At 44.7% G+C, this 26,013-nt stretch overlaps 3 protein-coding genes and 1 non-coding gene across 6 annotated transcripts; all 4 read left to right on the top strand.

Annotated features, from left to right (window-relative positions):
• Positions 1-1,683: 1,683 nt before the first annotated feature.
• Positions 1,684-1,817, top strand: LOC120653073. Its single transcript, XR_005666762.1, has one exon. It is a non-coding gene; the product is annotated as a small nucleolar RNA Z247 (small nucleolar RNA).
• Positions 1,818-7,080: 5,263 nt separating this feature from the next.
• On the top strand, positions 7,081-11,401 carry LOC120650849 (bifunctional riboflavin kinase/FMN phosphatase-like). The gene is made up of 11 exons (XM_039928135.1): positions 7,081-7,393; positions 7,919-8,048; positions 8,159-8,345; positions 8,577-8,707; positions 8,795-8,864; positions 8,974-9,039; positions 9,531-9,685; positions 9,777-9,872; positions 10,560-10,711; positions 10,780-10,863; positions 10,959-11,401. The coding sequence occupies exons 2-11, from the start codon at positions 7,973-7,975 to the stop codon at positions 11,133-11,135; spliced, it is 1,194 nt and encodes a 397-aa protein (XP_039784069.1). The 5' UTR covers positions 7,081-7,393; positions 7,919-7,972; the 3' UTR covers positions 11,136-11,401.
• Positions 11,402-12,750: 1,349 nt separating this feature from the next.
• LOC120648596 (membrane protein PM19L-like) lies at positions 12,751-13,903 on the top strand. The gene is made up of 2 exons (XM_039925325.1): positions 12,751-13,077; positions 13,224-13,903. Exons 1-2 carry the CDS (start codon positions 12,924-12,926, stop codon positions 13,622-13,624), a joined length of 555 nt encoding a protein of 184 aa, XP_039781259.1. The 5' UTR covers positions 12,751-12,923; the 3' UTR covers positions 13,625-13,903.
• A 2,020-nt stretch (positions 13,904-15,923) lies between these two features.
• On the top strand, positions 15,924-24,937 carry LOC120650850 (WD repeat-containing protein 70-like). Of its 3 annotated transcripts, none has more exons than XM_039928136.1 (9): positions 15,924-16,430; positions 16,507-17,783; positions 18,305-18,517; positions 18,608-18,808; positions 19,020-19,127; positions 19,230-19,367; positions 22,760-23,011; positions 23,102-23,422; positions 23,555-24,891. In XM_039928136.1, exons 2-9 carry the CDS (start codon positions 17,316-17,318, stop codon positions 23,720-23,722), a joined length of 1,869 nt encoding a protein of 622 aa, XP_039784070.1. In that variant the 5' UTR covers positions 15,924-16,430; positions 16,507-17,315; the 3' UTR covers positions 23,723-24,891. The 3 variants fall into 3 exon arrangements, 1 of the variants encoding a protein (XP_039784070.1); XR_005665829.1 differs by lacking the exon at positions 15,924-16,430 and having other exon boundaries at positions 17,170-17,783; positions 23,555-23,864; positions 24,545-24,937; XR_005665830.1 differs by lacking the exon at positions 15,924-16,430 and having other exon boundaries at positions 17,170-17,783; positions 23,555-23,864; positions 24,538-24,924.
• The last annotated feature ends 1,076 nt before the right edge of the window (positions 24,938-26,013 follow it).

The raw sequence follows: 26,013 nt of genomic DNA on the forward strand, positions 1-26,013 counted from the left end.
TGGCGATGTTACTTCAGCAGTGGAAATGCCGTTTTGCCTTGCAACAAGCTAACTTGAGTGCTGGCACCTGGAGGTGCCAATCTGGAGGTACCATGATGATGAAGGGTAGCCTCGGAGGAAGACATGGATCTGGTTTTAGGGAAGGGGTCCCAAGTTTTTAGAGGAAAATAGGTCATTGTTGGAATAACGTGTGTTTTCTGCATCCAAAATTTTTTAGCAAGTTCCAATCTAGATTTATTGGAAGTAGAAATATTTGACACTCCTGGAGATGCTCTAGGTGCTTAGCTAAACCCTAAATCCACCATGACGTGTATGTGTGAACTCAGTCGGCAAACAGCCGCCGTAGCAGGTAGGAGATCAGCCCCCTCCTCTTACTCCAGCGCACAGCACCGCTTGCAGGTTAATTAGCTCTGACTACGAGGCCACTTGTGGAGTTGTGGTATAGGGTTTAGGTTGCTCTCTTCTCTGTAAGCACCAGCATTCTCCTTCTTCTTATATGTTCTGGTAGTGCTCCTACCTTTAAATTCCAAAAAAAAAAGTTTGCTCTCTTCTCCTCTCCTCTGTGCACAAGGGGTTGGGGCATCACTAGCGTGCCGAAGATGAGATTCATTTCTTCTTATAGTGAAATTCAGGGGTTCATTGGATTTCTTATCATTATTTTCTTATCCTGTCAAAAAGCCATAGTTGAAGTATGTAGCCTTTTGGGCATCTATGACATCATACCTTAGGATCAATCATACAATAAGATTTTCAATGAACTGTAAGAAAACGGGTGTAATGTACCAAAAAATGGTGGTTATACTTTACTTGCCGTCTCTCCATTGCATCAACGATGCATGTATATAACTTATGTTTGCTGTCGAGTTGCTCTGCTTTAACTTCCAATGTTCTTATTTTTATTTTCTAAAATTTCTACAATAGATGAACTTAAGTAAATAGAGCTCCGTGTTAGAAGAATCCATACTGATGTGTATGTGACAAGGACTCGGTTAAACCAATGTTGTTACAATAGTTCTTGTATAGATAGAGCCGTTTTAAACCGAGTATCTTGTACTACAAGTTGTAATCAAACTCTTGTAATCTCTAGGGTCGTTCCCTATATATATTAACATGAAACCGTGTGCAAGCCAAGGTAGGCAGCCACATTAACCAAATTGCCGTGAATTCTTTCATGGTTATCAGAGCTACCTTCCTCTCCAGATACATCTAAGAGCCATGGCGTCAAGCTCTTTCAACGCTATAGCTCATCTCGGACCACCCGTCTCCGAGAAACTCACCCGCGACAACTTCCTATTGTGGAAGGCGCAGGTGTTGCCACCGATCAGGGGTGCACAGCTCGAAGACATCCTTGACGGAACAGATGCAGCGCCGGCAAAGACTATTGAGGATGATAAGAAGCAAGTTGTCCCCAATTCGGCGTACTCAATTTGGTTGGCAAAAGATCAACAAGTACTTGGATACATAGTCAATTCCCTCTCTACTACGGTGCTAGCTCAGGTGGCTACGCTGAAGTCGGCATCAGAAGTTTGGAGGGCGCTAGAAGGCATGTACTCAGCACAATCACGTGCACGAGTTACCAATCTGCGCAAGCAACTTGCAAACCTCAAGAAGGGAAGCATGAGTGTTGCAGCTTACTTTAACAAGATGAAGACCCTTGGAGATGAAATCGCTGCCGCAGGGAAGCCCATGGACGACGATGAGATGGTATCTTTTATCATGAATGGTCTTGATCATGATTATAATCCCATAGTCTCTTCTGTTCTTGGGCGTTCAGATCCCATCTCTGTTAATGATTTGTTTACTCAAGTTATGTCATATGAGCTGCGATTGGAGATGCTCCAAGATCAGCATAATGGAGGACAATACCAATCTTCGGCCAATTCAGCTTCTAGAGGCCGAGGAAGCTACAACAACCGTGGACGCGGTAGCAACCGTGGACGCGGCTGTGGTGGTCACGGCTCTGGAGGGAATTACGACAACTCCAAGACCGGACAAGGCACCACCAAAGCCTCGTTGTCAGATTTGTGACAAGCCAAACCATACTGCTTTGGAGTGCTGGTACAGATACGATGATGATTACCAGCAGCAAAGTAGTGGAAAAAATCAGGAGGACCGCCTACTGCATATGGTGTTGACACCAATTGGTATGTGGACAGTGGTGCGTCAGACCATGTTACTGCAGATTTGGAGAAGATGTCCGTGAGGGACAAGTATGGAGGACATGATCAAGTACACACTGCAAACGGTTCAGGTATGAGAATTAGTAATATTGGTCATGCGTCTTTACATACCCCAGTTAGAAATTTGCTCTTGAGAAATATTTTGCATGTTCCAAGCGCTCACAAAAGTCTTGCATCCGTTCATCGCCTAGCCCTTGACAATAACGTATATTTTGAGTTTCATCCAAACTTTTTCCTTATCAAGGACCGAGCAACGATGAGAGTCCTTCATTGAGGAAGATGTGAAGGAGGACTTTACCCATTAGGGCTGGACGCAGCAGGAGGAGCAGGAGGAAGAAATAATTAGTGTTTGGAGTTAGCAAACCATCTACTCATAGATGACATAGTCGTTTGGGTCACCTCGCTTTCCCTATTGTCAAGCATGTTTTCAAGAACAATAATTTGTCTTTTCTTGATGATACTAGTAATGAATCAATCCTGTGATTCGTGTCAAAGGGCCAAGAGCCGTCAGCTTCCATATGCCAAGTCTTGTAATGTGTCTACTGCTCCTCTTGAGCTTATTCATTCAGATGTTTGGGGACCAGCTCCTGTTTCAGTTGGTCGATATACCTACTACGTAAGCTTTATAGATGATTACAGTAGATACACGTGGATTTACTTGTTAAAGAAAAAGTCAGATGTCTTTCAAGTCTTCAAGAATTTCCAGAGTTTAGTTGAAAGAAAATTTGATAAGAAGATCTTGTCCATGCAAACAGACTGGGGTGGAGAATATGAAGGATTGAATTCATTCTTTCAGCGAATTGGGATTGCTCATAGGGTATCTTGTCCTCATGCACATCAACAAAATGGGTCGGCAGAAAGAAAGCATCGACACATAGTTGATGTTGGCTTAGCTCTACTTGCAAATGCTTCAATGCCCTTGAAATTCTGGGATGAAGCATTCTTGACGGCAACATATCTGATCAATCTCTTGCCGAGCAAAGTTATTGATTATCATACACGAATGGAGCTCCTTCTCAAGGAGGAGCCAGATTACTCCTCTCTCCGTGTATTTGGTTGTGCATGCTGGCCGAATTTAAGACCCTTCAACCCCAAGAAACTCTCCTTTCGTTCCAAAAGATGTGTGTTCCTCGGATATAGCTCAATGCACAAAGGGGTAAAATGTTTGGACATCTCTATTGGACGAGTTTACATATCCTGCGATGTGGTATTTGATGAGTCAGTATTCCCATTTGAGGCCCTTCATGAGAATGCCGGAGCAAGATTACAAAAAGAATTTTATTACTTCCTGAGCATCTTTTTCATACTAGTTCTGGGGTAGTAAATCGCATAGATCCAAATATTACTAATGATCATAACAGTACCCCTAGTGTTGAGCATGATGTGCAGGATGATGCAGGGCAAACTCCGGGTGAAAATGGAACATCAACGCCTCAGTTTGAAGGCAATCATCATGCATCATATGAAGACAACGGCGCTGACATCCAGGAAGTTCCTCCTGTCAGCCCGGGTGTCGGATCCCATGTTGATTCTCCGACTGGATTGGCGCAGGGACAGGCTATCTCCGACCTAGGGGAGAATGTATATGCAGCAACTGCATCAGCGCCAGCACCTCCTTCTCCATTTGTGCCTCCGGTGCATCCATCAGAACCTTCCCGGCCAAAGACCAAGTCACAAAGTGGCATTGTTAAGGAAAAATTGTTCACTGATGGTACCGATGGGGAAACTTTTGCTCTACAGGTGAACCTGATCATCTACAAGAAGCGTTGAATGATTCAAGATGGAAACAAGCAATGGAGGAGGAATTGAAAGCTTTGCACAAAAACAAAACCTGGCATTTAGTTCCAGCAACCCAAGGTAACAATTTAATTGATTGCAAATGGGTTTACAAAGTAAAAAGGAAAGCAGATGGGAGCATTAATAGATTCAAAGCAAGATTAGTAGCAAAATATTTTAAGCAATGATATGGGATTGATTATGAAGATACTTTTAGCCCGGTTGTTAAGATCGCTACTGTTCGACTTGTACTATCTATTGCAATATCAAAAGGATGGTGTTTGAGGCAACTAGATGTACAGAACGCGTTTCTTCAAGGTGTTCTTGAGGAAGAGGTGTATATGAGACAACCACCGGGTTTTGAGGATGCTAGATTTCCAAATCATGTTTGTAGATTGGACAAAGCTATCTATGGATTAAAACAAGCTCCAAGAGCCTGGTACTCAAGGCTGATCTCAAAATTATTTGATCTTGGGTTCACGGCTTCTAAATCAGATGCATCTTTGTTCATCTTCAACAAATCAAGCACTACTATATTTATGCTAATTTATGTGGATGATATTATAGCGACAAGTTCATCAATGGAGGTTATCTCGGCATAGAAGTTCATCAATTTGAGAGCTGTATTTGCACTAAAAGATTTGGGTAATTTGAACTACTTCCTTGGCATTGAAGTCAGTCGGACTCAGGGAGGCCTTCTACTGTCACAAGAGAAGTATGCATCTAATATTTTGACAAGAGTTGGGATGAAGAATTGCAAAGAAACACCCACTCCATTACCAGCTTCCGAAAGGTTGTCATGCAAGGATGGAGTACTGTTATCACCAGAAGATGGTACTCGGTATAGAAGCATTGTAGGTGCCTTACAATACTTGACTCTCACACGGCCTGATCTAGCTTTTGCTGTGAATAAGATATGCCAATTCCTGCATAGTCCCACAACAGTGCATTGGTCATGCATTGGTCAGTTGTGAAGAGGATCCTGAGGTATATCAAGGGAACTATTGGCATTGGTCTCACGATAAGCAAAGCAACGATGAATGTTTTGAATGCATTTTTAGATGCTGATTGGGCAGGCAGTGTAGATGATAGAAGGTCAACAGGAGGGTTTGCCATCTACTATGGAACAAATCTGATCTCCTGGAGTGCAAGAAAACAACCAACGGTATCTCATTCAAGCACAAAAGCAGAATACAAGTCGTTAGCAAATGCCACTGCTGAGACTATATGGATTGAAGCTCTACTTGGTGAGTTAGGTATAAAATTACAAGAGCCTCCATGTTTATGGTGTGACAATCTTGGCGCTACATACTTATCAGCTAATCGTGGCCAACTTTGCTTTCCCCTCCTGCTACAGAACAGAGCGAGGCGAAAGGCGACTTCGTTGGGTCCGGCGTCGATCTCGCCAGATCTCCACCTCTGACGGCTGCTATGGCGCCGAAGGGGGTGGGGATTTGGTGAATCGACGCCCGGGTTCCCTTGTATAGCTTAGTTCCTAGGGTTAGGTCTAGAGCTAGATTTTCAACGGCGTCTCCATGGTGTCGGTTGCTTTTGTTCCTCTGCCTCTTATCCGGTGAGTTCGTCTTCTCCGACGGTCAAGCTGGTGGAGAGGTGTTGAGGATGCAACAGCTTGCGAGTGAGGTGTCCTCGCTCCGCACTTTTGTGCTCACCTTCTTCTTCTCCGGTGGATGTGGCCATGGTGGCCTTTTCTCCGGCATTCAGCAGGTGAGCTTGTTTGTCCTCCATATTAGTTTCGGCATCTGTGTAGGCGTCGGAGCTGGTGTTGTGAGGTCCCTTTGCTTCATCCCCTGCGATGGGATGGGAGCTTCCAGTCTTCCCCATCTGTGGGAGTTGGATTCCGGCCGTCGGGTGCTTTGCCGGCGGTGGCAGACAGTGGGCTGTTGCTGGTCGTTGCTGGACAGTCTTGCCGGTCTTCACTGATGGCGGGGATGGCCGATGTGCTTGGGAGGCCATTTACTCGGCTTCGTCGCCTAGCAGTAAGTCCTCCTCTGCAGTCTCCACCTTGTGGACTTCGTCGTTGGTGCAGACGGCGGCTATAGCCTTGGCTCCGGCGGACGTCCGGAATCGAGGAAGAAGACGTGAAGACCCTGAAACTTGGTGTGGGTTGTAATTTCCAGTTTCTTAAGGGTCTTTTCTGTAAAAGGGTTGGGTTGTACTATTCCCCTACGGTTTAATACAACTCGCTCCTTTCGCAAAAAAAAGGGAAAGAGTTGCTAGCAAACAACTGAGAATTTAGCTGGTGTCTACAAAGGAACAGTTGGCGGATGGATTCACGAAAGCCTTGACAGCTTGGGAGTTTGAGAAGTTCAAAGACAATCTCAACCTTAGAGACAAACCCGGTTAAGATTGAGGGAGGCTGTTAGAAGAATCCATACTGATGTGTATGTGATAAGGACTCGGTTAAACCAATGTTGTTACGATAGTTCTTGTATAGATAGAGCTGTTTTAAACCGAGTATCTTGTTCTACAAGTTGTAATCAAACTCTTATAATCTCTAGGGTGGTTCCCTATATATATTAACATGAAACCGTGTGCAAGCCAAGATAGGCGGTCACGTTAACCAAATTGCCGTGAATTCTTTCACTCCGGTCTCGATGAACTTACGCGAACCAAATTCGAGGTGGGCTCCAAGCTCATCGGGATCTGAGATGCTTAGGTGGACCTTGGCTCAGAGCAAGGTTAATAATTTAGCTCGCGTCTGGCTGTAAGAATCTTTGCAGCTCATCACTTAGTCCACTTGTATAGTGGTTTAGCTTACCACCATTAATACATGACCCACTTGTCTATCTTACAAATTTTTTTTGATTCTTGTATCAAAACTGGCTATAAATTTACAACACACTTCTTCTCTCTCCTCTACCTCAACATTCAGTCTGTTTATAGCCTACCATAATATTTACTCTCAAGATGACATCGAATTTCAGAATGAGTGTTTGTTTGGCGCAGCTCTAACTTCAAACTCCAACCTAGAGCTCAAGAGTGGAGCAGTCCAACTTCATAACGCGCAGTATCAAAAAAAAAAAACTTCATAACGCTCAAGAGTGTTCGTTTGCAGCTCCAAAATCCTCAAATATGATGAAGTTCCGGATTAATTACCCACAAATACCACGTTTTTTTCCTCCCGAGCCCCGCCGAACCCAACCCTCTCGGTCCGCAGCTCCCCTCGCGACTCAGAAGGAGCGCGCCTCCCCCCTCCCTGCCCGCCGCCGCCGCCTGCCACCGCCGAGCGTCGCCCCCTTCCTCCCTCGCTCGAGATCGGCTCCAGGCCCTCATCCTCATCTCTGCTTCCCCCCTTTCTCTTCTCTCTGGCTCTGTCCTCCCTTGGTCTTCCTTCCCTGGCGGCGACGACTGGCCGGGCGGCGGCGCCATTCGTCACGTCTTCGCCCAGCCCTTTGCCCCCGATAAGCATCCACCAGGTACGCCTGCACCTTCTCTTTCCTTCTGCTGTGCGAGACGGAGCATCCCAAACCCTAACAAAACTATTTGTATTCGTGTCTGATCCAGTTACAATATACCACCTACTAACCTCGATTTCGTTTGAAAAAATTATCGGGTTACATCTGTTATGTACACCCATGTCCTATGCTGGGTCCACCCCTACTTGGTTGGACAGGGAGAATTGTTGTCACTCACACTCACACCATCTGGTTCATGTTCAAACTACTTGTCAACCCATCATTTCTTATATAGGATCAGTATCAGCATGATTGCATGAAGTATAAGCTATGTAAAAAATCTTTGTGGCTGAACACTGAATTCATGTGTCTGCATGTAAATTGCCTGCAAATTATATAATCAATTTTTATACACATTACCAGATTCAACTTTTAGGCTTTTAGCTTGAAGTAGAACTATTACTGATATGGACCAACATATGAGTTATTTTCTTCTAGTTCTACCATCAGTTTGGTTTGTGCCTGAATCGTTCGGTTATTTGTCAGGCTGTCCTTCGAAATAACCTGTATCTTACTGCATTGAACTCGTCTGTGCTTGGAATGGCTGCACCCAAGCCCTTTTCTCGGCTTATTTCCCATGTAATTCTAGATTTGGATGGCACCCTCTTAAACACAGGTGACTGAAAACTTGGAAACACTTATTGTTGATGTTTTTTGAGGTTTATAGATTGTACTAAATTCACTTGTTAGAGCCAACTCTGATCCTCTTGGTTGTACTACTTGCAGATTCTGTTGTAAGTAATGTGGTAAAACCATTTCTTGTCAAAAATGGGAAAACGTGGGATAGCAAAAAAGCTCACAAGCTAGTTGGGAAAACACCTTATGAAGCTGCAGCTGTTGTTTTGGAAGACTATGGACTCCCTTACTCTACAGAAGAGTTCCTCTCGATGATTACTCCAATGTTCAGTGAGCAGTAATGCCATTGGAGCTTTCATACTCAAATTCTACTTTATGGTGTGTTTTTGGGTGGGTGGAGCAGGGGTGCAGGATTCTAGATGTCTTTTGCTGTACGGGACTGCATTTGCTTGATAACATCCATTGTTTCTTTCATTATTTCTAGATTCTCGTTGCCAGTCAGTTCTGACCTCTTTTTTCTTTTCTTTGAGTTACTGCATATCTTGATTTAACACACCTCATATTGTAGGTGGTGCAACATAAAGCCTCTTCCAGGAGCTAATCGGCTGATAAAACATTTAAGGAGTAATGGGGTGCCTACTGCATTGGCTTCAAACTCGCCAAGATCTAATGTAGAAGCCAAAATTTCCTGCCATCAGGGTAACTCTGCAAAATCTGATTGGGCAGTTGCTTTTCTGTTTATGTGCTGGTGTTATTTATTAGTGAGTTTGTTCTTACCTTTTATAGGTTGGAAAGAGTCTTTCACTGCAATTGTTGGTGGAGATGAAGTGGAGAAGGGGAAGCCATCCCCAGATATGTAAGACAAAGACATCATGTTACTTGGTGATATCATCTCTGATATTCCAGATTTGCTGAATTCATCATATTTTTCTCGTTTCCGATCTGCTGATGTGATGATATTCAAGATTTTTGGAAGCTGCAAAAAGAATGAACACCACTCCTTCAAATTGCCTAGTAATCGAGGATTCCTTGTAAGGTTTTTCCTTCTTTAATTTCATGCATATGGTATAGTCTTCATAAAAAAAATCATGTCCCCTCCTGAAAACACAGGAAGGCTAGTAAAAAAAACCACATTATTGATGTGCTTGTACTGTGTATTGTTGCTGCACTTTAAATACACAATATTTTAACTAGTACAAAAAATGTTTTGTTGCTGCACTTTAGATAACAATGTTATGCTCCATATTTGATGGATAATTTTAGCATCGCATTGAAGTACAATGGTACAATCCTGATGACTTTGTTTAGTAATACACAGTCACACATGAAACCCAGAATTTCTACTGAAGAAACATTTATTTTCTCTTTCCAGTACATGTAAAGTTCTTCTAGGTTGACATCAGATACACCATCTGTAATTTCTTTTGGATAACCATTCCTTTTACTGGTTCAAAATTTGATGTAGCATGATGTACTCTAGTGAAAAAAATCCCATTAACATTGTAAATAATGGTTGTGCTAGGCCAGGTGTTACAGCTGGAAAAGCTGCGGGAATGCATGTCATAGCTGTACCATCAGTGCCTAAAAAGACTGCTGAGTTCAGCACTGCTGATGAGGTGATCAATTCCCTCCTCGATGTAAAGCCTGAAAACTGGGGTTTGCCACCATTTAAAGATTGTAAGCACAAACTAACCCGTCTATCTTTTTGTTCATTCAGAAGAGAACAATGCAGTTTTTTAATATTTCCATCAATAAATTTTCTGCACAGGGATTGAAGGCACCTTACCAATAGAACCATGGTTTATCAGTGGACCTGTAATCAAAGGATTTGGCCGTGGTTCTAAAGTACTAGGAATACCAACAGGTATAGTGGGCTACAAACATAGAGATAAGGTTAATTATTACAAGGCCTATTTAGAATCTCATCATGTTGCCTCAGGGACCGTTTAGTTTCCAAAAATTTCGTGTGCTACAGTAACTTCGAACGTTTAACTACTAATTAGAAGTGTTAAATGTGGATAACTAACAAAACCCATTCCACAACCCCGGGCAAAATCGCGAGACGAATCTAATGGACCTAATTATGCAATGATTAGACAATGCCGTGCTACAGTAATCAATCTCTAATGATGGATTAATTAGGCTTAATAGATTCGTCTCGCGATTTCCCGTCTATCCGTGTAATTAGATTTACAATTAGATCATGTTTAGCCCTCCTAATCTTCGGTTGAAAATTGCTACAGTAATTTTTCCCAAAAAAATTTGGGAACTAAACGCGCTGTCACTAAGAAAGTTTCTAGACAACAAGAAACTTGTAGGAAATTTTGCTGACACTATATGATCCATCAATGGTTTCATGCTGGTATACAAATGCCTATATGAAACAGAGATTATTTGATCATACCTCTTGAATATACATAGCTCTCCCTTTATGTTATATAAACCAGAAAGATATATTTTTCAGCTCTCATATGAGTTCATATTTGTTTCTTTGATACTACTACACTAGATTTTCATCTGGAGCACTAATGGTTTTGTTTTTATACTGTAGCCAATTTGCCCGCAGAGAACTTTTCTGATGTAGTGTCCGAGCATACGTCAGGGGTATACTTTGGCTGGGCTGGACTTTCAACACGTGGTGTATATAAGATGGTTATGAGCATAGGCTGGAATCCATATTTTGACAACACTGAGAAGACAGTAGTGAGTGTTCTTCATGCAGTCGTTTCTATGTTCAGTCCTATTACTTTTGTTAACATTATTCATCTCAGGAGCCTTGGTTGCTTCATGATTTTGGTGAGGACTTCTATGGTGAGGAGCTGCGCCTTGCCATTGTTGGCTACATAAGACCCGAGGTAATTGAGGGCCAAACGATATCAATAGCAGCTAAAACTGTTCCATGAGTTCGAATGCATGTACCCGACTTGTGACATCGCTTTGGAATTCTTAGGCCAACTTTCCTTCACTCGAGAGCTTGATAGAGAGGATTCATGAGGATGGAAGAATAGCAGAGAAAGCACTAGACTTACCAATGTATGCCCAGTATAAAGACTCGCCATATTTGAGAAACCCTTTGCAGCAGGGAAGTACTACTGATGGGAGCCAGGCTGAACTGAATTCCAAGTGAGAGCAGGAGGGCGCAAAATAAGTTGTCACTTATTGTTCTGTTTGTGATAGAGGGAAATACATTGGTGTTGATGCAGAAAAGATTGGCCGCTTGTTGGTTCTTTCCACTTTTTGGAAGCAGTGGTAGTTGCACTATATGGCTGTTCCTCAAAGAGGTGTTGAACTGCTATTACCCTTATAAAGAAAAAGGTTTGATGTTGGAAGTTTAATACTGAGAGCTGGTCTTCCCTTGTGTTGATTAAGAATTGATGCATTCTAGTACCGAAAGATATGACTTTACTATTTCATATGATGTGACATTCGAATCACATTCATTTGTCATTTTAATTTCAAACAAATGATGAAAGTTAGTACTTTGCTTTCTCATGTATTTGCCCGTCAGCCCATATATATAGCCATGTTTACATTCCTCTAAAACTATTTTTTAAAAAAAAATTGTGTTACATATAACTATAAGCAGTCAGCATTGGCACTTGGTGGAGTGTTACATGGAAAACAACAAATGACATTTACTTCGATCACATTTCGGACAAGATCCGGTCGTGCTTATGAAACTGACTATCAATAACCTTTGCATTATTTAATTTAAAAAACATTAAAAAATGATGCGTACAAGTTTGTGTCGAGAAATACTACTACTCTCATGACCTTATAAATTCATTGGACTTTTTTTATAATAAAAATAAAATAAAATTCATTGGACTTGATAAGTGATGATATATCTAGTGGTTGAAGGAACACGCACATTATTGGAAACCACTGTTTAATGTCCCAAAAGTCGAGTATTTCTGACTGGACGGATTACTAGTTTCAAACCAAAATCAACCTTAACAAAACCTGTTCGATGCCTATCAGCGGTGTGCAGAGTTACATGTAGATCGCCTTTCCGGACAGAACGAAGAGTGGAGGTTCCTCCTTCCTCCCCCTTCGTTCCTACACCAACTGGTGGATAGAGTCGAGCCTTGCCATGTCAAAAGCACAAGAAGCCGACGGAACATGCTCCTCCGCTCGGAACAGAGCCACCAGGCACCAGAAGACTAGCTAGCCCGCTCCTCGCCTCCACCCGCGTGACCCATCTCCTTTTCTCGCTGGCAACCAAGGCACGCACACGGCATGACGAAGGCGTACGAACTCGTTGGGGTGCACGGATGGACGCAGTGACCACGATCAGACGAACGACGACGCGTACGCCGCCACGCTGGCGCCGGCCGACCTTATCCCGTCGACGTCCTCACCGTCGGCTCATGCCCAAAACAAGCTGCTGCTACCCAGATCGCCCACAGCTACGCCCGCGTTCCCCGCGCGCAACGACGACGGCCGGCTGCCCGCCAGCTCCCGCCGCGCGTGACATGCCGGATGCCGGCGGCGGCTTCCCCTCTCCCCGCTTCGGCACACGCTACAGCGCACGGGACAGGCTAGCGGCAGTCGATCCGGCCGGGAGGGCGGCACGGAAGCCCGGCCGGTGGCGCGGCGCACGCATGCATTGCCAGCCCGAACGCACGCACGGCGCCCGGCGCTGCACGCACACGAAACCTTGCCGTGCGGGATGCCGGCTCGCGGCCGTCTTTAAGTACCGTGGCTAGCTCACCTGCTGGACTCAGGTCGACGAACACACCTGCAGAAATTGAACGGGATCGAAGAGAGGTCCTTGTCGGTTGCAGAGAGAGAGAGAGAGAGAGAGAGAGAGCTAGCACCCGATCGAGAGAGAGAGAGAGAGAGAGAGAGAGAGAGAGAGAGAGAGAGAGAGAGAGAGAGAGAGAGAGAGAGAGAGAGAGGAAGAGAGGCAATAATGGCGATCATGTCGCTGGAGGCGTTGCGGAGGAGGAACGTGGCCGGCCCGCTGCTGCTGCTCAACCTCGTCCTGTACGTCCTCATGATGGGGTTCGCCAGCTGGGCGCTCAACAGCTTCGTCCACGGCCAGAGCCAGCAGTACTACCCACCAGGTCCGTGCATGCTGAACCGATCCTTGATGATCCATCCTGTTTCTGCTTGCGACACATCGAATTCTTCGCATGGGATCCTTGCGGATTGCTGCTATACTGAACGCGCGTAGACAACGCGTGCATGTGCATGGGCACGCCGCCTGCAGGGCCGCGCAGCGCCGGCGAGGAGGCGGCGACGCTCCAGTTCATCCAGTTCGCGCTGCTGGCGGCCGTCGTCGGCGCGGCGGCGAAGGCCGCGGCCGCGTTCCACGCACGCGCGTGGCGGCCGCAGGGCCTCGCGGCCGCCGCGGCGCTGGGCACCGTCGCGTGGGCCGCCACCGCGCTCGCGTTCGGCCTCGCGTGCAAGGAGATGCGCGCCGGCGCCGGCGCGGCGCGCGGGTGGCGGATGCGCGCGCTGGAGGGGCTCACCGCGGTGCTGGCGCTCACGCAGCTGCTGTACGTGGCGATGCTGCACGCCGCCGTGGCCGGCGACCGCTGCCAGCCAGGGTGCCCCGCCGAGGACGACCAGGAGCACCACAGGGGCGGCCCCACCTGCAGTGTCATGTGATCGCCCACTCTCCTACCTATACAATGCGCACGCACATGCTTTGGTCTTGTCTGCGTGCTGCGATTTCCGTTCCCCTCGTGTGGAAATTAAGCAATTGATGAAGCTAGTTTCCAATTTGTATCGTTTCGTTGTGTATGCATATGACGTTGAATATGTGCGTGTGTATGTGTGTTGTGGTATTGTAATATGTATATTGTGATGTCCATTCGCTGCCATGTTCCCGCGGTGCATGGCAGCACGTATTGCTGTTGATGTGAAATAATATGGATTTATATATAGTTTGGCTGTATTTTCTTTCCTTCAGGTCGACCTAGCTGTTGACATATATATATATATATATATATATATATATATATATATATATATATATATATATATATATTACTAAAGCGAGTAAGGTTTCCACCCAAATTTTTAGTTTGGTACGTTGATTTGGTCCGCCTATGTTATTGACAGGTGGGCCCACAGTCCATTAATTGGAATTCTAATCGGAATCCAAATAAATCAATCGGAATCCTAATAGGAACTCGAACAAATCAATACGAATCCCAATACAATAAAAAATCGGACAATTAATACCTCACGCGGTCATACATGTTGTGCATGGTGTTTCCACCAAAAAAATTATTGGGCCCATATATTTATGGGTAAAATTTATATTATCCGTAGCAACGCACGGGCAAAATGCTAGTCTATTACTAAAGCAAGTAAGGTTTCCACCCAGATTTTTGGTTTGGTACGTTGGTTTGGTCCGCATGTATTATTGACTGGTGGGCTTTAATCCATCTCGTATGCGAGTCGGACCAATCCCCTCCGTCCACGACTCGATCACGAAAATCCTTACAAATTAACATATGGGCACCAATATATATCCAATACATATATCAATTTTGTCCGTAGCAACGCACCGGCATAATTACCTAGTTTATTTCTAAAGTGAGTAAGGTTTTCATTTAAATTTTTGGTTTGGTCCGCCTCATATATTGACAAGTGGACCTTAATCTATTCCACATGCGAGTCGGACTAACCGTCTCCATCCATGACTTGATCATGTAGATCCCTACAAATTAACGCACCATATTTATACCAACTTTGTCCGTAGCAACGCACGAGCATAATTGCCTAGTATAATCAAATATCTCTAACTTTGACGAAGATATAGAGAATGTATCAACATCTAAAGTATCAAAACACTTTTATTAAATCATACACAAAATATGTCTTATTAGTCCATCTTATTTGGTGTTGTAGATGTTAATATATTCTTCTATAAATTAGCTAAAACTATAGAAGTTTAACATTGATAAAAATAAAAATACCAACATTTTGGAAAATGGTGGGAGTAGTACATTGGCTATAAAATAGTGGCCCGTCGTGGAAAATGGTGGATCTAATATATTCTTCTATACAATTTAGCTAAACTATATAAGTTTAACTTTGATAAAATAATATGTGTCCTTATCTAATTATCTGCGCATATGGATCCAATTGACTTCCAAATCCAATCATAAACTGTCTCAAAATTAATCCGCCAAAAAACATTAAGATGAGTCCAACACCTATGCAGTGACACTATTAACCAAATGTTAGGCATGGCCTACGATCGGGAGGCTGGAGCTTCTCATCCGAAATATGTATAGAATCCACCAACAATGCAAAATAAAGCATCCAAATTAGCGTTGCTGCACTCTTTGTCAGCCGATGATGCATGAATAATCACTGACTATTTATGTGCTTTTCTTTATTTTCTTAGCCATCTTCTATCTCTTTAAGCATAGCATCTTTTCATGAGCTCCTCTACCATGCAATTAATTCAAAATAGATATTGCTCTTAGCTTTTCATTAGGGCAATCATTATACTTACCATACTCTAATTAGCTTAAAATTAGAAGCGTCTAGTTAGATACATGGATAAAATATTTGAAATGGTGATGGTGATGTGCTTGTCATCGCTACTCCTGCACCTCTAGTTAGATACTCTATATTTAGTTTTTGGGTTTATTTAACCACTATATGCCTTCCTTTATTCGCACACATATAACAATATTTGCGCATATAATTTGCTATTTGTATTATCTTTGTAACACATGTAGTTGTTTAATTTATTATATTAGAGTATCTACAGCAGACTACCTATCTCTCTCTCCCAATATCAAAAACTGTCTTTTTGGTAATGGGAAGTGTTGCAGCAGACTACCAATCCCATCGTCAATACCAAAATTTTTGGCAATTGCCAAAAAAACACAGCTCTTCCTCCCTAAATACTAAATAGAGGGGAGACACACCTCTCCCCTATCCACCGTTTCTTTCGGCGCGAGGACTTTTCCCCGTCGCACGCTGCGCGTCGCCTTCCTCCATTCCGCCGCCGCCGCTCACCACTCCGTCCCAGCGCCGCCACTCACCACTCCGTCCCAGCGCCACTGCTCGTCTCGCTCCTTCCCGGTGCTGCACCATACACTAGATTGAGAGCCTGCTCACCTGAATCGACCTCTTCTGAAGCGAAATCGATCTTCTTGTGCTTGCGCTTATTTCTCTCTACGTCTCTCGGCGGGTAGCGGAAGAGAACCAACTCCTCGCCGTCAGGGCTGGGGCTCAATCCCCCTAGGCCTTGGCTGCAGCCAGCGCTCGTCGGATCAGGTGTCCAGGACACATCCCGCTCGTCGATTTTGCACCTGAAAGTGCAGGCACGAAGATGTACAGGGAGGCCACGCTCGCCGGATTGCTTGACGCAGCAGAGGAATCAGACCTCCATCAATCGCCAGGGACCCAGCGCCCCTGATCTCCCTCCCAAGCAGTACGAGGACAGGTATATAAATTAGATGCCTCTACACAGATCTGCTTAATGAATGTGATTTGGAGTCCGTGGATTTGATTTGGAGCAGATCTTGTTTCTTTGCTTGGTCGACGTGCTGAGCTAGAGTCAACTGCACATGAAGAAAAAAGATAGCAGACTGGAATTGCAGGTGGGCTCGCGGAGGAGCAAGAGAGAAAAATAGATATATGGACTTCATATGAGCTGCTTTGGATGTGGTGCCGTCCAGTTACAAAATATGAGTAATGAGATATTGGTAATCTGCTGAAGGAGATGAACAAAAACATCAATACCAATATTAAGATATCACCTCATATAGATGTTTAGGAGATGTGTTTTTGGCAGTCTGCTGGAGATGTTCTAATAAACCATTTTGATATATCATGTATGGTAACTTTAAGGCCTTGTTTGGTTTGAGCCCTAGCACATGTAGCACAAATTTTGATAAATAATTAGAGGTACTTTGTGAGACAAATCTAATGAGATCTTTGACCGCACGATTAGAGGTTAGTTACTGTAGCATTACTGTAGCAAATCATCGATTACTTACTATTATTAGATTCATCACAAAAAATGACACATATTTATGAAAAAATTTTATGAAAAAATTTTATTAGTACTCCATACATATAAAATTCTCCTATTGCGCGAGTTGCACTACAAGGAACCAAACAAACAGAGCCTAACGACCAAGAAGGGAAGGACGCGGTCACGCGGACCCTGGACCTTTTTTTTATATGGCCGTGGACCCTGGACTCGAATCTCCCTTGGGCCGGCAAGCCCGGCAGAAACACCCGACCGACCCGCACGGAAAGAAGACGGAAAACCTCGCCCCGCATAGCACCCCAACCCGACCTCGCCGGCGGCGAGCGTGTGCCCATGGCGGACGGCGGCGATATGGACGAGGAGGCGATGCGGGCCTTCTTCCCGCTCTCCTTTGGCAAGATCACCGCGCGCCCCAGCTCCGCGGTCTCCTCCGCCCACTCCTCCACCCTCCGCAAGCCCCAAAACCCTAGTAATCCCAACCCCTCCACCTCCGCCGCCGCTGACGACGACGGAGGCGCCATGATTGGTCCCCCTCGGCCGCCGCCGGCGGCGCCCGCGGGGGACGACGACGACGAGGAAGAGGGCGGCGGCATGATCGGGCCGCCTCGGCCCCCACCGCTCTCCACTCACGGCGAGGGGGAGGATGACGAGGGCGGCGGCATGATTGGGCCGCCTAGGCCGCCGCCAGCGGAGGAGGACGAAGAGGAGGAGGAGGAGGAGGACGATATGGAGGACGACGGCGATGGCGGGTTCAATAGGATCCCTCTCAGCAACGAAATTGTTCTGCGGGGGCACACCAAGGTAACTACGAGCGACGTGCTTCTGCCCTCATTTATAATTACTTTTTCTTAATTTTTGCTATACTGATCTGGCATTGTATCTAGACTAGTTGTTCTTTCATGAGATAGTGTTGCTGAACTAGGTTGATTTGAAGAGGCAATGCATCAAAGTTTCCATGCTGTTAGCTCATTACAGTTTTACAGGATACATCCCAAAGGAGGGTGATAGATTAAGGAAGGTGTTAAAGTTAGTTTGAATCATATTGTCAAATGGCAAATGAGTATCAAGTGTTGGTTATCTTGACTTTGAAGTAGTTTAATGATGGTAAAGTTGGGCTTGAACTCTGAATGCCAAACATTTTGTTAGAATATCAATTGTGGTGCTCTAATTGGTAGCTGATGGACTGACGTACTGTTCCCCAAATAGATTTGCGTCCTTTTTTTAATCTATGAAATTGCTAATTTCCTAGGCATTCGATTGTGTTGCTATAGTTTCCAATACATGCATTTTATATTGCTCAATAATCACACTATTTCTTTCAGGTTGTCTCAGCCCTTGCTGTTGACCATACAGGATCCAGAGTGCTCTCTGGTAGCTATGATTATACAGTGCGCATGTACGATTTCCAGGGTATGAATTCAAAGCTGCAATCATTCAGACAATTGGAACCCTTTGAGGGCCATCAAGTTCGTAGCCTAAGTTGGAGTCCAACGTCCGATCGGTTCTTATGTGTTACTGGTTCTGCTCAGGCCAAGGTATTCTTGCTTTTGTAACCTTTCAGAATTTCCAAATGCTTTAACCACTAGAGTTGAAAGATTGTTATTGATGCTTATGCTTCAAATCAGATTTATGACCGTGATGGCCTCACGCTTGGCGAGTTTGTTAAGGGTGATATGTATATTCGTGATCTAAAGAATACAAAGGGACACATTTCTGGGCTGACAGGTGGGGAGTGGAATCCAAAGTCAAAAGAGACTATTTTGACCTCATCTGAAGATGGTTCGATACGTCTCTGGGATGTGTCAGACTTTAAAAGTCAAAAGCAGGTATTTCAATCTATTATTTTTATTTGCCAGACATTAACTAGTCGTACTCGTACCTAAAATTGTAGCAAGAAACCCTTGGAAGCACTTAAAGGTTTATTTTACTAATTGGTTACTCAGAAGTCAGAATCCATCATTTTCTACTGCAAATATTCAAAAAAATTTCATTTGAGAGATGCGGATAGCTGAAGCTTGGTTATTACGTTATAAATAGGTCATCAAGCCAAAGCTAGTAAGACCAATGCGGATCCCTGTTACATCATGTGCATGGGACCATGAAGGAAAACGAATTGTGGGTGGCATAGGAGATGGTTCGATACAGGTATATATTTTCTGTAGAATCCTATTTTCCCTTGTCACTTTGAAGTTCACTAAAATTGTTAGTTGAAATGGCTCTCTGACCTACATACTGTATCCTCTGTAGCTCTGGACTGTAAAAACTGGATGGGGTAGCAGACCAGATATCCATGTTGAGAAAACACATACAGAGGATATTACTGGAGTTAAGTTTTCAACAGATGGACAAATTCTTCTGTCAAGAAGTATGGATAGTACTCTGAAGGTAATTTGCCTGCTTGAAGATTGAAAAGTTTAATCCTTTATATTGACTTTTAACTTGATTTTGAAGGGATGCTAACCATTCATGATTACTATTGAACTTGCAACTTGGTGGTTTGTCTGGTTGAGGCTATATATTTTTTTGTGCTGTTTGGTTGTACTACAACCATGTGAATATGTGATTAAAGTAATGTAGAATTGCCTTGTTGTAGCAGCACCGTCTAAATTAAACCGGCTTAAGTGCACTAACCATCATCTTAACACTTAATCAAGTTACTGTGCACTTAAAACGGTGTAATCTGACAGGCTGTCGGGTAAATCCCGATTAAACTACTGTACTCCAGGATCACAATTGCACTAGTAGACTCGTACGAAGACGAGCACGGGTGACACAAGCATACAACAAAACCAATTTAATTTACAATACTGAATTTTACAGATAAAGTTTGAAAACAAACGACATAGTTTAAATACACAGTGGAAGTTTAAAAACCGAGTTCGAAATACAATACGGTAGCCACGACAATGATACGAGGTGAGCTCTACATCCTGCCCACCGATGTGATGCCAACTTGCCCGATCTTCACGGGGAAGACGGGGCCCACTCAACGGTCCACCCAGGAGGAAGCGGTTGTCCAATCCAGGACACACAGACCTCCTCAAAATCAGCGGAGACAACCTGCTCAAGGGGTTACAACAACCACCCTGAGTATACTAATACTCAGCAAGTCTTACCCGACTATGGTATATACTTAGCCGACTCCTAGACATGCAAAGCTGTTTGGCTCTGGAGTTGTTTTGCTGAAAAGCTACTAATAGTGGATCCTTACTTTCAGTATTTTAGCTCAAGTTTATTATACAAATACCGACTAGGTTTGCCTAAACATCTAGAGCATGCATGGTTGATGACATTATCTTTTCAGAGTACCACAGCCATACCTCATATTCTCAACTTTCCATTCCCAATTCCATCATTTACTACGATGTGACAGAGAGATCAAGGTTCTCATATCCGCGAGTCACGGCGAATCGATTCGATTTAATCTTGCAAGGTAGACCTAACCAACACGACACATGTAAACCCCGTCGGGCCACACGCATCAACTGTTTCCATCGTTACCACGACATCTGAATCGCGCCTGCTAAAACCCAGGTGTTGGGCCCCTCACGGCGAACTCCCAGAGAACCCGAAGGTGGCATCCATCCAACACCCGCCAACTCCCACGCCCAGCGTAGCAGGTAGGGATTCAAAGTATCGTTGTAAAGCAGTACACAATTTACCGGTTTCGACTACCTCCTACTTCCGGCATGTGGTTAGTACTGTTCAATCCTCGATCAGTAGTGCCAATAACGGTACGGTCCTCAATCGACACAGACGGAGACTCACTTTCCATACCTTCCATATCCATAACCAAATTCATCTCCGCCCAGTCTCCATTTTTCCTTTCTTTCCCAATGATTCATTCTCTAGCAACCCTTTCATAAATAACAAGGACCTATATCTCGCGAGTGACAAGAATCACTCGACTTCTACCGAATCCTGATTAAGCATTGCAGTACTAACGACCTGTACACTAGTAGAGACTCATAGGTACCTAGGGAGAGACATGCATACTAGGGTTTCATTCAACTCCTAGAAAACTTAATGCACAATATTTAAATAATAACATTGAATACTGAAAGTAGGGGTTATGCTCCGGGGCTTGCCTTGCAGGTCAGCAGGGTTAGTGACTTCTTCGGGAGCTTGATCAACGACTTCTCCTGACTGCGGTTCTCCTGCGGAAGGCTCCTGAACCGGTTCGGCAATCAGCTCGTAGGCGACTTCGGTTTCAGCGTCTATGCGAATAAAATATGCCATGCATGAAACTCGTGAAATGATGCAATGAAATGCAACACACACAATTAAAAGCATAGGCATGACCGATAAACAGCATCCCAAAACTATGGTTCAAAGGAATGGTGTAGTGCTGAGATGGGGTTTCGGTTGCTAATTCTTTTTAGCCTGAAGTGTCTCCAACAAGAAAGACTGGGGTGCCTTTGAGCAAAACAAGCTCAATTCCAACTAGAAAAATGTAGTTCCAGGCTTTAATTGCTCTTAAACAAGAACCAGCAAAACCATCTAGCAAAAGTAACGAAACTCTCCATTTCATGGTTCTATCAGATAGAGCATGAAATTACGAAGCTAATGCAACTGGTTTTGCCTTTTTAGCATTTTCTAGGATTTTCTATGAATTTTGGAAGATTTCAGCCAAAATAAACAATAAAGAAAACATTAAAGGGGGGGCTGACAGCCAGGCCCCACATGTCAGTGGGCGCCGGCCCAGCTCCCAGTTTCCCCCCTCCCCTGTTTTCACCCGCGCCACTGCCGGCGCGCGGCCAGGCGGCTTGCGGCGGCGCTCCCCTCGCCGGCGATGGCCGGCCGGCGGCGCTGCTTGGCCGAGCCGCGGCCAAGGCGGCCGGGGAAGGCAGGGGCGGCCGAGCAGGGCGCGCGTGGCGGCGGGGCACAGGGGCGCGCACGGCCTGGCAGCGGCGCGCACGGCCTGGCAGTGGCGCACACGGGGCAGAGGCGGCGGTGCCGCGTTCCCGGCGATGGTGATGCTTGAACTCAAAGAGAAAAAGGCCGGGGAGGTGGAGTAGAGCACGATGAAGTTCACCACTACCTTGAATCGGGTCGAGAAGGGGCGGAAATGGGCCGTCGGCGGTGAGGGGCGGAGCTCGGGTTAGGGTTAATGGCGGCCGGCGGTTGCGGGCGTGATTCCGGCCGAGGAACAGCGAAATCGGGCTCGGGGCAGGGCGTTGGAGGTGGAGGGCAAGGGAAATCGGCGTTTGGGAGGCTTGGGTTGCGAGGAACGCTGGCGAGGCGGCGGTAGATGGCCGGCGCGGCAAGCGGCGGCGCCTCTGGGCGCACGAGCAGGACTGGGGAGCTCGGGCTCGGGGTGAAGGCGAGAGGGGAGAGGCAAAAACGAAGTTCGCCTTGACGGACAGCTTAAGCGGCGGCCGAGACACGGGCACGGCGACGCGTGGCATCACCGGCGGCGGCGGCGGCGTACACCGGTCTGACCGGTCACTGCCCAAAAATTCCCCAACATCTCCTGATTTGATCTTCCACTTCCCAGAACTCGAATTTTTGCATTGTAACTTGAATTTTGGCCAGAATAAAAGTTGTAGAGGAAAAGAAGAGCTACAACTTTCGTTTTGGGCGAAAGTTGATTTGAGGCTCAGATCAAGGAGAAAAACAAGATCGAACGTAGCTAAGTCGAAAGTTACTATGCGAACTCGATTAGCGCTAATGACGGTGATTAGCCTCGATTAGTGATTAAGCACCGGGGTGTTACACTTGTCTTCCTTTATGTTATTGCATGATATCTAATTGATATGTTACATTGGCATATGCAGATATGGGATCTGAGAAGAATGAAAACTCCTTTGAAAGTGTTTGAAGATTTGCCAAATCACTATGCTGAGACAAATGCAGCTTTTAGCCCAGATGAGCAACTTATTTTTACAGGAACCTCTATTGAAAAGGATGGTGACAATGGGGGACTACTCTGTTTCTTTGATAGAAAGAAACTTGAGCTTGTATCAAGGGTGGGGATTTCACCACATTACAGTGTGATAAGGTGCCTATGGCATCCAAGGATCAACCAGGTTTTTTCTTCCTGTGGTACTCAATGAATTTCAATTTGTGAATACCTCCATTTCAAAGGATATTATTAAACTTATTTGTTTTTCTTTTAGGTGTTTGCTACAGTTGGGGACAAGAAAGAAGGCGGGACTCATATCCTTTATGATCCTTCTATTAGTCAGAGGGGAGCTCTCGTATGTGTTGGACGAGCACCAAGGAAAAAGTCTGTCGATGACTTTGAGGTGCAACCTGTCATACACAATCCACATGCATTGCCACTTTTCAGAGATCAACCAAGTCGTAAACGTCAAAGAGAGAAGATACTGAAGGACCCGCTCAAATCACACAAACCAGAAGCACCTGTTAATGGCCCGGGTTATGGTGGAAGAGTTGGTACTTCAAAAGGCAGCTTACTGACACAGTACCTCTTGAAGGTACGCATATGTAGTTTCTCCTTGCGTTTTGTATTTATGATGGATTTCAGGTTGTTTCAGGTTTTTTGCATGCGTAACCACTACCATTTGGGTTCAACTGACCATGTATTTTGCCCTATTTATGTGTTACAGGAAGGTGGTTTAATTAAGGATACCTGGATGGATGAAGATCCAAGAGAAGCAATTTTGAAGTATGCTGATGCTGCAGAGAAAGATCCAAAGTTTATTGCGCCAGCTTATTCTCAAACCCAGCCAAAACCTGTCTTTGCAGAGTCTGATTCAGACAATGAAGAGAAATAACCATGTGTCTGGTTACCTAAGCTAGCATACAACCTGTATTCGATTTTCTGACAGCTGTCAACTTATTGCACAAGTCCTGTAACCTGTTTCTTAACAGTGGAGAAACAAAAGAGAGTATGTATATGGATCTTGAAGACAAAAGGTACCACAAGACTTTTCAGTACCATGTTTATTTTTCTTTTTTTCGGAATGGATATAGGGCTCTGTCAACTCATTGAAAAATGGATAGGATTTAGTTAGTACAACAACTCAGCATTATACCTTCTTTGGTTTATTGGATGTTGTACTCAATGTACGCACTTGGTAAGAAGAGGGGCAAATTTATTATATTGGACTTACATGTAACATTTAATGCACTGATTATAGCCTACCTTGTTTGCTTGGGAGAATAAGGCGTTGTTAGTTCTGTTATCGTACATCTGTTTGATATTCATTTTGGGTTTTGCTGGAAGATATTCCAAGGACTATGAAAGCTATTATTTATTTTTTTATATACTTAAACTTCACTATTCAAACCACCCTTGAAACAGTGGATCATCATCTTGTTACTAAGGCACAATAAGCTAGTAGACCTGGATATATCAACTTGTTGAAGATCTTGATAATATGATCCTGACTTGGGTTTCTCCATCAGTATATCATTGTTAAATCACATTTGTTTTATTTACTAAACTCATTTGCATCAATGCATCTTTATGGTCGATAAGTCAATAGGGTATAGCAATATTCAGTTACTAGTCGCAAGATCATGTGAGAGCAGAAACCCTGTTTATCTTCATGATTTGTAGAACATCTTCGATGATGTACATTGTCAGTTTGCAGAATTAACTGTTGTGTGAGAGAGATTATCTGTTTCTCTTTGCAATATCTGATGGAAGAGTTGTTGCAAGAGAACAAGGAGTACAAGGTGGCATAGGCATCCGTTGAGTTCCCTGGCAACTGAAGCATATCTCAGCACCTTCATGTTGTGGCATTAGCCATTATGTGGTCCCTGCAATGCATTTTGCCCACGCTCTACCCATGCACTCTTAATCACAGATACTGTCTGTATTTGGTTAGCATTACCCAAATGTAACTATCGTGTGGGATGTAGCCGATGTTCGGCCAGCTTCCATTTTTCAGATGTTGTATCAGTATGCAGCCAATGTTCGGCCAACTTCCATTTTCCAGATGTATCAGTTATCTGTTTTGTTTTACAGAAATGTGTTTTACCTTTTCTTATATCGTGTGTCGTGTCAGTGCTGCAACCTGAGAAACGGTGGCACTCCCCGCGCCCTGCTTCTGTTGGTCAGTAGTCATAAGTCACGACTGACCAAACTCATTTTTGGCAAGTTGGTGGTAATCCTGTCAGCATCATCTGATATGATATTGAGTTTGTGCCCCCTTAATTTTTGCTATCTTTGTTATGATATTTGCGTTGACGGCGTGGTTGAGTGTGATGCCGCGCGCAGTGGGCATGCACGCTGGCAGGCTGCCACCGGGACGTTGCAGGGTGCGAGCCTGTGACTCTGAGTATCACCACTTCCTTGAAAAACCGGAGTATCACCACTTAACAAGCGGATCATCAGTTCAGACTTCATGGTGGCATCTCGGGCCAGCTATGTTGTCTTTTGATCCGATGGTCCAGCTAAGTTGTGTGCCACCGGAGCAGTGAGAGCATGTTTGGTTCCCCATCTCACTTTACCATGCCTAACATGCGGCGAGCCACAAAACAGAAGGCTGCTGTTTGGTTCAGCCCAAAGCTTCGGCAGCCACAGGGCTGGTTTTTGGCGCCGCCACAGTTCGGTGTGGGAGGCTGTGGTTGTCAACCAAACAGACCTTAGTTCATACAGCTAAACTGTCTTCCTAATCATAACCCAATGAGGCAACGACTTTTTGTGAACCAATAGCCACGTCAGATCTTATCCGTCGCTACATCTACAATTGTTTGATCAAATCTTATGGTTATGGATGGAAAGCAGAGTTACTCATGCCTAATATTGTACTGAAGCACACAATTTCTTTGCACTTGATCGCATCGCCCACCATCTTGTCAGCTTTGATGAGGCTTTGACATCAACACAGACTCCAATGGATGGAGGAATTTCCCGTTTGACATCAACACAGACTCCAATGGACGAATTTCCCATCCCTTTCACAAGAAATTTGGCAGCAAACGCCAACGCGGAAACCAGCGGCTCCGGGAAGTTGATGTGCCTTTCTGATATTCGTCAGCTGCCATGCCCTTTCATACAGAACACAGTTTCCAGAGTGGATATTTCTTGTCAAGGAATTGCTCTCCCGGTTCCTTT

Source organism: Panicum virgatum, chromosome 9K (assembly GCF_016808335.1).
Source record: "Panicum virgatum strain AP13 chromosome 9K, P.virgatum_v5, whole genome shotgun sequence".
NCBI lineage: Eukaryota > Viridiplantae > Streptophyta > Magnoliopsida > Poales > Poaceae > Panicum > Panicum virgatum.